General features: G+C 34.8%; 1 protein-coding gene across 5 annotated transcripts in view; it reads right to left on the bottom strand.

Moving 5' to 3' along the window:
• PIAS2 (protein inhibitor of activated STAT 2) overlaps positions 1-12,287 on the bottom strand; it is a 98,797-nt gene that overhangs the window by 37,884 nt on the left and 48,626 nt on the right. For all 5 annotated transcript variants that reach the window (XM_029220839.1, XM_029220845.1, XM_029220825.1 and 2 more), the window contains exons 6-8: positions 8,629-8,763; positions 6,301-6,406; positions 4,808-4,881 (exon numbers count right to left, since the gene is read on the bottom strand). In XM_029220839.1, the coding sequence (XP_029076672.1) occupies positions 4,808-4,881; positions 6,301-6,406; positions 8,629-8,763 (315 nt within the window). The remainder of the gene's footprint in view (positions 1-4,807; positions 4,882-6,300; positions 6,407-8,628; positions 8,764-12,287) is intronic.

The following is a 12,287-nucleotide window of genomic DNA, read 5'->3' as shown; positions in this document are numbered from 1 at the left end:
GTCACAGCTAAAATATAACACTGTTAACTGTGCCTGAGGCGTAGGATTTTTAGAATGTTCCTTTTTTTTTTTCTTTTGGTTTATCTGTAATTTCTTTCTGCTAAAATGAACATTTGGTTATTTTATAATTTAAAAAGAAAATAATTATCCAACTCATCATTATAGCAGTAACTAATGCTTATATAGTTGTATCTACATGTAAGGTATCATGTTGAATACTTTACATTAATCTTCGTGACACTTTACATTTTAACCTAACAACTACACTATACAGTTGATATATATTATCATCCCCATTTCATAATGAGGAAATAGGCAAAAAGAAGCTAACTAAATTGACTAACATTACAAAGTTAGAAAGTGGCAGAGTCAATATTTGAATACAGATGCTCTAACTCCAGAGTCCATACTACCTCTAAGTGTCTAGGATTCTAAAAGAGATTTTGGAAGTTACAGTGATTCATGCAAGTATGCAGCACAATTTAACTATTGAAGATGGAAAAAAAGTGAGAAAAGAACGTGAGGCAATTTCTCTTCTATGATATTTCCCTCTATATTTTCCCTTCCTTTAATAACAAATTATCCCTTAAGTAATGTAGAACCTTACAGCATGCTAAAGACTTTTATGTAAATTTCATACAATTCTCATAACAACCCCATGACTCCAAAAGGACTAGTATCTATATATCTACTTCTGAAATGAAGATGCTGAGGCTACAAGAGGCTAAAAACAATACAATCACTAAGATGCAGTTGCTAGAGCTATAACACAAATCCAAATGTTTTTCAATTTCATAAAGACGTTCCTAGTTTTACATTATACATGGTGGTAGTTTTTGGTTTTACTTATCTACCATTTCCTACTTTGCTAAGAGTTTTTGTTCTATAGGAATGGATGTTGACTAAATATGTATTTAGCACCTAATGAGATGATCAGAGGATTTTTTTTCTTTTTCAATTATTATTATAGATAATTTCAACAGATTTTCTGATATAAAACTATACTTGCATTCCTAAGAGGCATCCCTTTGTTATCACATATTATCCTTGAAAAAGAGTACTGGATTCTACTGACTAGTGTTTTATTTAGGAATTTTCCATCATTGTTTTTTTACATAATCCATGTTTGTAAACAACCCAAATAATCACTAAAAACAGGTGAAAAAAATAAGCTGTACCATACCAATTCAACAAAATACCTAGAGTGGTTAAAATTAGATCTAGACATATTAATATATTTAAGATATACCATTAATTTAAAAACAGTAAACCACTGAACAGTATATATAGCACAATACAGTTTTTTCCAATAAACATACGCATGATTATAAACAGAGTTAAATCTAGAAAGAAAGATATCATATTATTTAAAATGTTACTTCTGAATAGGTTTTAGTAATTTAAAATTTTCTCTTTTGCTTATTTGAACAACTGTATAATAAAGTAGGCATTATTTGTCAATTTTTTGGATTTGTTTCTTTAAAATAATGTTCTATCTAACTCAACCTACTACGGTTTTTTTAGGCAACCAGATCTCAAACTTTTGGCTTCAGAATCCCTTTACACTCTTCAAAAAAAAAAATCCAAGAGCTTATATGTATGTAAGTTGTATTTACCAATATTTATTGTATTAGAAATTAAGAGACATTTTTAAAACACAAGAATACACAAGTATACATTCCATCAGCCATCAGAGCAATGACATCAGCCCCTGTCAGGTAGCCCCTATCAAATATCACTGTCTACTCATGACAGAATGAGAGCAAGAAAGGGACAAACTGTGTCCTAGTATTATTATAAATAGTTTTGACTTTCTGGACCTCTTCAAAGAGTCTCAGGGATCCCCAGGTACCCTTGGGCCACAATTTGCAATCTGCTGCTTTTTTCTTTTTCTTCCTCTTCTATGCCATTCTCATCTCTCCTGTAACTGCTTTAGAATTTCCATAGCATAAAGAAACAAAAACATTCAGGACTACAAAAGTTGCTGATCCTAAATTTAATGCTACTCTAGTGTCTTACAAGAGCTAATGAACATTTCCCAAGTTAAAAAAGCAGTTATTACTAACTGGCAAAATCTGACCGATTTCCTAATACTGATTATGTAATGTTAATAAAAAAAGATTTGAATGTGCTGAATTCTATTTAGTCAGATGATGGCACTGTTTTGAAATGTATTGATTTTATGAATAAAATGGTATCTAACACCATAATGCAGCTTTCTTATTAATCAAATATTAAGCAGGTAGTATCCAAATTGATTTTTACTTCATTATAGACTAATTAGTATCTGTCTAAAGAAACAGTAGGTATAAGCAAAAATGGCTCAAATCAGTGGTTCCAAACTATTTGTAGAAGCGGTACCTTTTTTTAAAAAAACTTGAGTCAGAATCAAACAAGACATAAAATCAAACCTATTTTTCTTTTCTATCCTGGGGCACCCACCTAGCCTACCTCTGCAGGACAGTCCAAAAATCACTAGCTAATATCACTAAGATGGAACTCCTATGTAAAATTCAGATGCTGTGTTCAAAAATTTAATTATACACACTCAATCAGATCCCTCTTTAACAGCTGTTGTAAAATTACCTTCCTTGTGCTCTCACTATCCAGATTCATGTCTACTTCAAATCACTTTACAAACCATACTGTGAAATAGAACATTTCTTCCACAACCTTAAGCTATCATTTTCTCTCATTTTTGCCTAATTAACCCATGGTTCACCACTTATCCTTCCAAACGCCTATGATCCTTTTTTTCTTCACCGTTTCCCATCACCACCCCAGATCCTGTGTTATTTCCACAGTCAGCTGGATACACTCCCTCCATTCTGCTATCTTCAACTGATACTAGTATTATCTCTGCCTCTAAAACTACTTTCATCATCTAACTTCTGTCATCTATCTGTTAAATTTGATCAAAACACCTGTTTGGTTTTCTGATAACATAGATCACATCCTATAGTTAGCAACCCAATGTTAGGTTAACACTAGTATAGTCTGAAGAGTACCATTCACTCTTTTCTTAGAAAGTGCTCTGAAAAAATCAGGTAGGATGAATACTGAGGAAAGCTCAAAAGATAGTCTCAGAAACAGATCTGTTTTCACTTGTAAGCAGAGAAAGAAAACATTTAATGAACTTAAAACAGAATCTTGTTACTTCATTTCTTCAAATCATTGAAATGTTAATTTTCTTAAAACTGTCAGTTTTATTAAAATTGACACATGTGAAAGGAACTATTCCCTATTCTTATATAGAAGAAATCCTAACGATGCCAATATACCACTTTCACTATTCTGAATGTCCAAGAATCCAATAGTTTGGTTATTGTTTTGTTTTGGTTGTTGTCATGTAGAACAGCACAGTGTTTGAAGGAAAAAATGGGAAAAAAATTTAAAAACCAGTTCCAAGACAGTAAGACTTACAGAAAATGGAACTGTGCAAACTGTACAACTCCTTAGGTAAATTGTGTAGAAGCGCTTTCTTCCAGATAGAATAGTCTGACATACTAAAACAAAAAGGTGACGTGAGTTCCCTTCCCAAATAGTGGTTGTGATCAGAATATAGCTGGCAATGAACATTTGCTGAATATACTAGAGTTAAACCATAAGAAACTTCCAATATCCAAACTGTTTCCGACGAACAAAATGGCAATTTCATATGTTCCAATTTAATATCAATCTTAACATGAGAAGGAGGAAAAGGTACTGTGAAGAAATGAACTCAAATGAACTCATGCCCAGCTTGTGAGTAGAGAAGGTCCCAAGCCCCTCTAGTGCCCCTGCCACCACCTCAGGGCATTAATGTCCTCCTGCAGACCTTCTCTGTGTTTCATAAACACACGTTTCCGATTTCAAAGCAATCCCAATTTCATGTTAAGTCTATCCCTTTCCAATAAAGGTAAGTTAAAGTTAATGATAATAGATAATAAAGCTTTAGAAAGAAAGATATCTGCTTTCCCAAATACAGAGGTAGACTTATAATCAGGATATTTATATTTTTGGCCCAATGTGGCAATATGGTACACTGTCTTTTAAGAGAACTGGAATAGTGTCAGAAGACCAAAATTTAAATCCTTGTTCTACTACAAACTAACTGTGTGATTTGGGTTAGCCAACCCCTTTCAGTCTCAGGTTCCTCATCTGAAAATGGGAACAATTCCATACAGGCTTGCTAATAAGACAATATAAGGAGCACATAATTGGAACTTAACAAATTATTCCCTTCTCTGACACAATTCTCTTTCCATTTAAAAAACTGTATGTTTCTCACAATGGTAGCTGGTCACCAAATGCCTCCCCCCTGGCAACTATATTATAAATTCCTAATTCCATACTTTTCTCATAAAGTTCCTCTCATCTGCAAAGGGTCCCCTCCAAGAGTAGTGATTTTAAAGAAGCCTTCATCCACTATTCCTGACCTCGCCTATCAATTAGCATTTATTAGGTCCTAATAACTTTACTGCTATTTTTCAATACCGTTTATATTGATAAAAGGAGCCAACTCTCTAGATATGTTCAGTATTAGCTGTGGATTATCGATAATTAACTGTGACAGATTACTCTGAACCTAAAACTCTCTTTCCTCTTTGATGCAATATCACTTTACGTCTCTTCTTGCTTAGTCATTGCCTGAAGAACGTTTGCATTCTTTGGAATTATAATGCTTAACCATGAAGATCCCCAAATGGGAAAACGAAAAAAGTTCAAAATTCTATAATATACCATTCATTCACATACTTACTTTTATAGGAAAATTAGTAATTTATAAAAAGTAAGATGCCCCAGAATGTTTTGTTGCTTTACTTACAGGGCACATCAAGGACACCCGAAGGCTAGTGGTAGCAATTTCACTATCAGGATCCGCAGTAAGTTTTTCTTTAACTTTAGGAGGGAAAATTAATAATAAAAACACAGTTTAAAAAATTAATTGTGACATATGAACAGAATTATAGAAATATATCATCTTATATAAAGTTTCCCAAACACTTCAAACAGATCAAGAAACTACAAAAACAAAACAAAACAAACAAAATGTTAAGTATTAATGTACTGAAAACACAACCATACTTCCAGTATTAGGTTAAAGAATTACAAACTTACAAACTCTAGATGACATGTTTAATTGAATTTTTAAAATTTCTTTTTAAAAGTAAAATTGCAGGTGAGGAAGAGTTTCAAAGCAGAAAGCTGTTTAAGACTTAAGAACAATACAATTAGGAAAGGAACTTGGAAGGCAGCTATCCTCTGAGCTTCAATGCTTTTCTAAAACACATTCATGACTGTTTTAATTTGGGAGTACTGGTAATTTCCAACAATTGTTAAATTTGTAAACAGAAAAGGTAAAATATTCTTATACTTCCTTTAACTATTGAAAACTACTATGGATGTGGGAATGTCTGTGATCTTAATCATCATGTAATGTATACAAGTTATTGTCTATCTATACAAGCTAATGAAGACATACACCACCTTCAGATGCCTAATTCTCAACACCACAATAGGGAGAACAGGACTGTAAGTAGAGACAGTGGAACCTGAGTGGGGTAAAAAAAAACTATGGAAGAGCTTCCATGGCTTTCAGCCCTAGGCAGAAAGATCAATACTGTACTGTTTGAAATAAGAAATGGCTTGAGTATAAGAAACAAAATACCATTTCAACAGCCCTACTTGGTTCCCTTTTCAACCTATAGATCCTCTTCTCCTTTCTGGTTCATTCAGTGATATGAACTGGGAGAAAAATATTCTCTTTCCCCCCAAAAGAATGTCCTGTTCAATTAACTTCAATTACTGAACTGAATTATTTACAGTTTGGGTTAAGACTTTTTTTTTCTCTACCTATTATTATACAGTATGAAAGCAAAGTACAAAATAAAACATCTCAGAAGGCAAATATTATTGTTGATGGATATCAACATTTCTTTTGCAAAAAGACCTTTTTTAGTTAGAAGTTTTTAAATGTACATCACACTACACACCGCAGGTTTTGAAGACTTGCATTCCTATTCTCAAGTCAACGTAGGCATCAAAACTGCCATCAACCTGACATTTACCTAAATAACTTCTTATGAAAAGGTGAAAAATCAGATTAGCTGAGATTTAAAATTAATCCTCTTGGGAGTGGTTTCTAAGAGAAGGGCTTTTCAATTCATAGGGCTCCATTCTTAGAGTATTTTTAATTCATAATTCATTTTAGGTTTCTAATAATTGTTCCCAAATTGTTCCTGTATGGAGATATATGTGAAGCTTTTCCAATTTCCATTTAAAGCATCTCATATGCTCAGTCTTACAAACATTACTTACTTAGTGCTCTGGAATGATCAGGGTTTCTAATACCTTTCATTTTTAATCTCTGTAATAACATGGCTGATGTGAGCTGTCGTACAAGATATACAGACATGGAGTAATTCTACAAAGAAAGATAATCTGTATTAAAGATGAGAGATAATAGTCTATTTACATAAAACACTTGTCTAAGAAGCTCTGGTTTCTAAAAATAACATTCAAAATAACTTCCACAGGACAGTCAATGGCTGGGAAGGGAACAAAATCAACTCAGCTACTTTAGGGAAGATGAACGCTTCATCATCTCAGTGATTGAGATATTTCTCAATCACTTATAACTTTAAAACATCTATGTGAAAGATAAAATGGCTCAGATCAGTGGTTTTCAAACTGTGTTTCTAACTTAGCAAAACTGGTGCTTTAGGGGCCACCATGGTATAAATGAAAATGCACTCTCCCATGCCCACTTCTAACTAGAATTTTCTGTTTTTATGTAATGGGGCTCTCATAATATATTCATTGAAAAATGAGATCCACTGCAGAAACAAAGTTCAAACCCCTGTGGTCTAAATTAACACTTCACATCCAGAGTTCCACCGTTCTAATTCTGGCAGACACTTGCTACATGGCCTTAGGCAAATCACTCATATGGACCCAAAATCAGCTTTCTTTTGAGAAAAAATTTGACAATTAATTCCTGTTCCCAAATGGGCATTTTACTAGGGAAGGGGAAGCTACTACAGTATATAAGACACATGAAGAAACTATAAAAATCAAAAAGACAAGGCCAGAAAATAATAGCATCCAATCCCATATTCTCTTAGATTTGGCACAAAGGAACTTTCATTAGCTATTTATAAAGCTATGAAGAGATGATATACAATTTTACCTAAATGCTAAAAACCTACTTTACCATTTCATTACATTCATTCATTCAATCAATCCTACAACAAAATACTTTTAATAGTTGCCAAACCAAATACTTTAAATATCATTTTTAATGTCCTGTAACAGTCCGTTCAAATATCTGAATACCCACTATAGTGTGCAAATTTAAGTCAATTAATCATTATAATTACAAGGAAAGAATATTATTCCCATTATGTGGCAAAAACCCCCCCCACACCTGTCAGGCCTTCAATGTCTGCAATCTTTTACTCAAAAAAACTGTAAGTTCATAATCATTTCAAAAAGATATACTACTCTTCTGTTCAAATTCCTCTCACTAAGCTTTAAAGCATTAATACTTGCTCAGTTAACAATGTCCCTTATATTTACATGTAACACCCATTCTCGAGATTTTATTTATTCTTTATAATAAGCAGGCCTCAGAGAATTAATCAATTTGGCCAAAATCAAACAATTTGCCAACTTGGGACTAAGCCAAGATTTCCCAAATCCTTATCCAGTGCTTTACCACTGTACATTCAGTTCACACAAATAAAAAATATTAGGGATCAGTGTCTTACGATAAAAAAGTTAGAGTAAAAATTCAGAAATGAGAGCTCAAGAGAACAATCATTAAAGAGATCCTAATGTCTGTACAGTCAATACAAAAATATTCTTTATATCCAGCTCTGCAATTACCTTCGTGGTAAAACCAAATGATTCTGGCTACAAACATGACTCAACTTCTCCATCCACAAATAGGAATACTATCCTTTATTTCTATGAAACAGCAACATCAAAGCTGATGTTCAGAAGTTAACTGAAATCTCTTGCTATTCTATTATTCCAGTTACATAAACAAGCAGTTCTAAAATGGAAATCCCTTGTTGTATTAATCAGTATCTCGTAATTGACAAAGTGCATTTTGAGACTAAGCATCGGCAGAAACCCAGGTTCATCAACCTAAAGACACAGAGGAAACAATATAAATCTCAGTAAGTATTTTCATATGGATGCCCGCATGTTATTTGAAGTATCAGCTATTCATAGAAAGGCTGGAACAGATTATTTCTAATCACAACATGAGTACATTTAACCAAATGTTAAAATTCTCCAAAGCCTGAGAAAGCTTTCTTTGTTCCTCTTCAAAAATTACCCCAAATTCCCAGTTTCTTAAAATACTACTTAAACACACATAAACACAATTGTGATTAACCATTAACTTAAGAAATACTGATACTTATTTCCTTTCTAAGAAAATAAAGAGATGATACTCAGGAAACCTTAAAGTTTTAACCTTGAAAATCTCTACATCTCTACCCTGAACTGAAAATTACTGCTTTTTGGGGTTACAAACAGAAAACTGAATGAGCTGGAGCTAGTAGCCTAAGAAAAAAACAAAGTAAATCAACACCTAGTGGGAACACTTTCATGCTACCCAGAGAAAAGAATCTTTACCTTGCCAATTTCTGACGCCCAAGAAATGGAAATCTGGTTTGGCACAGCTGAGGATAATCTAACTAAAGATGTAATATTCAAAGGGCGTCCAGGGCGCTTCTGCTCAATCCCATTTTTAGGTGGTGGTGCATAGCCCTATAACCAAGAAAGAAAAATAATTTTAAATTCTCCGTAGAGGAGCAAGCATTTTCTCCAAGACGAGTACAGTATCTTGCCTAATTTCAGTCACACTTAATTACTTTTATTTTATCCTGGAAATCACATAGTCCTCACCCTAAAGTCACCAATCCAAAAGAGGAAAATGACCTTTTAAAAATGTTACAAAATATTTCACAAATCCAGAAAAATACAACAAAAAATCCATGTTCCATTAAAATTAAAGATACTGAGATCTTGCCATATTGACTGAATTTTTTTCCTTTTTTTAAACAATATAGTTGCACCTCTTTACACTGATTCATCTTAGGAGCTCTAATTCATTCAAATACTAGGGGCGAGAGAGGGAAAACGAACTCTGGAAATTAAAAAAAAAAAGCAAATCAGTGAATTTCAAAGGAATTATTAAAATCTTCTGAGTGATAAAAAAGCTCGCCACTGTCTTCTCTCTGAGTAGAACAGAGACTGCCATCTTTAAAACCAGGTCACGTTAACAAAAAAGAATAACCAATATTTCAATTGGCACTGAATTAGCTTGACGGCTATAATAAAATCGCTACTTATATATTTTTCTATTTTTTCTAGTCATTAAGTATTTGTTTTAAATAGTAAACAGTCTCACTTTTGATTTCACAGTACATCCAATTCTCAATTACCACAGGGCTTTTCAGTTTCTGATTTTCAAAATGAATACATTTTTTAGAAAATTAAAATTTCTTAGCTGCGAAAACATCTACATATTGAAAAGCACACACCATATTTCATTGAATCTAAGATGCCAATGATGCAATTTATGTACCACTGAGAAGGAAAAAACAGTAAGTTAATGATACAACCTAATGTACTTTTTCTTCCTGCATACATATCAAGAAAACGTAAGCAAAATGAACTGGCTAACATATTCCTTTAGGATATACAGAAGAATCTCTTGAATCGTTTTCTCACTGTCATCAATGCATGTTTTCCACATGATACTCTCCTATATGCCACCAAGAGCTCAAGATAAAAATACTTCTTAAGGGCTTCCCTGGTGGCGCAGTGGTTGAGAGTCCGCCTGCCGGTGCAGGGGACACGGGTTCGTGCCCTGGTCCGGGAAGATCTCACATGCCGCGGAGCGGCTGGGCCCGTGAGCCATGGCCGCTGAGCCTGCACGTCCGGAGCCTGTGCTCCGCAACGGGAGAGGCCACAGCAGTGAGAGGCCCGCGTACCGCAAAAAAAAAAAACTTCTTAAAATTATATTCTACTCCACAAATATCTCTCAGAGTTCCTTGCAAGTCACTGACACCCTTAGACTAACTAGAAGTGTTAATGCTGACACACCCTGGATATTAAGAGAACAAAAATTTCAAATAACAGCCAGGATTCACGAACCTTCCTCAAAATGTTCCCAAGTCATTTGTTGACTGAAAAACCGATAAAGGGCAGTTAACCAGTCATGCCATGGGAATAATAACATCAGGGTTGTACAAGTGCAGGCAACAACAATACATTACAGCTGCCACCTGATCCTCAGAAACTGTTAAGACACCTCTAGATTTTAAAGATGTCAAAAATATGCACCTTGGTAACAATGAGATACAGTTTTGGTGGTATCACACGGCAGAGCCTAGGAAAACAGTCTTTCACACTAGGGAACACCTTTCACTGCCTTGTAGGAGGTAGGATAGTAATTTTTTTTTTTTTTTTTTTTTTGCGGTATGCGGGCCTCTCACTGTTGTGGCCTCTCCCGTTGCAGAGCACAGGCTCCGGACGTGCAGGCTCAGCAGCCACGGCTCACGGGAGCAGCCGCTCCGCGGCATGTGGGATCTTCCTGGACCGGGGCAAGAACCCGTGTCCCCTGCATCGGCAGGCAGACTCTCAACCACTGCGCCCCCAGGGAAGCCCGGATAGTAATTATTAAGTGTGAATTCCCATGATAACGTGTAATCTACAACGTGCAACAAGACTTTGAAAATCATTGAGAACTGTCTGAGCAGAGGAATAGAAGACAAAGAGAAGAACGTAAATAACTTTCATTACACTATGGAAAAGGGAAATTGTGTGTGTGTGTGTGTGTGTGTGTGTGTGTGTGTGTGTGTGTGTGTAGAGGAGGATTATGCCCATCTAAAGTTGTTCAAGTGAAATAAAACAAAGAAGCAAACTCATAAGAAAGTCCTCTTATAAAGACTAGGAAATTGGTTCAGTGAGCAACACACACAAGGAATATCAACACCAATATCTGGGTAATTGTGAATGAAACCTTTGTTTTGCCTGTTTGGGGCCTGAAAGACTAGTCTGTCTTCTGGTATGTCCACTAGTATGTTAACCAAATAAAAATAATGGCACAGGGTGTGCCAAAATGATAAAAACTCATGAACTAGTTAGACAGTAAACTCTGTAAATTGGAATTTGAGAAACCCAGCAACAATGTTGTTAGTTAATTTGACAGAAGAGACCAATAGAAGGGAAGAGAATAAACGAGCACATAAGAATGAGGTGTTACTCCATCCAAAAACAACAGAATACACATTTTTCTCAAGTGCCCATGGAACATTCTCCAGGATAGATCATATCTTGGGTCACAAATCAAGCCTTGGTAAATTTAAGAAAACTGAAATTGTATCAAGTATCGTTTCCGACCACAACGCCATGAGACTAGATATCAATTACAGGAAAAGATCTGTAAAAAATACAAACACATAGAGGCTAAACAATACACTACTTAATAATGAAGTGATCACTGAAGAAATCAAAGAGGAAATAAAAAAATACCTAGAAACAAATGACAATGGAGACGCAACGACCCAAAACCTATGGGATGCAGCAAAAGCAGTTCTAAGGGGGAAGTTTATAGCAATACAAGCCCACCTTAAGAAGCAGGAAACATCTCGAATAAACAATCTAACCTTGCACCTCAAGCAATTAGAGAAAGAAGAACAAAAAATCCCCAAAGCTAGCAGAAGGAAAGAAATCATAAAAATCAGATCAGAAATAAATGAAAAAGAAATGAAGGAAACGATAGCAAAGATCAATAAAACTAAAAGCTGGTTCTTTGAGAAGATAAAGAAAATAGATAAACCACTAGCCACACTCATCAAGAAAAAAAGGGAGAAGACTCAAATCAATAGAATTAGAAATGAAAAAGGAGAAGTAGCAACTGACACTGCAGAAATAAAAAAGATCATGAGAGATTACTACAAGCAACTCTATGCCAATAAAATGGACAATCTGGAAGAAATGGACAAATTCTTAGAAATGCACAACCTGCCAAGACTGAATCAGGAAGAAATAGAAAATATGAACAGACCAATCACAAGCACTGAAATTGAAACTGTGATTAAAAATCTTCCAACAAACAAAAGCCCAGGACCAGATGGCTTCACAGGCGAATGCTATCAAACATTTAGAGAAGAGCTAACACCTATCCTTCTCAAACTCTTCCAAAATATAGCAGAGGGAGGAACACTCCCAAATTCCTTCTACGAGGCCACCATCACCTTGATACCAAAACCAGACAAGGATGT

The sequence above is a fragment of the Monodon monoceros genome, unplaced genomic scaffold (assembly GCF_005190385.1).
Source record: "Monodon monoceros isolate NGI ecotype Baffin Bay Population unplaced genomic scaffold, NGI_Narwhal_1 Super_Scaffold_1, whole genome shotgun sequence".
Classification (NCBI taxonomy): domain Eukaryota; kingdom Metazoa; phylum Chordata; class Mammalia; order Artiodactyla; family Monodontidae; genus Monodon; species Monodon monoceros.
This window is presented reverse-complemented; position numbering and strand designations above follow the sequence as displayed.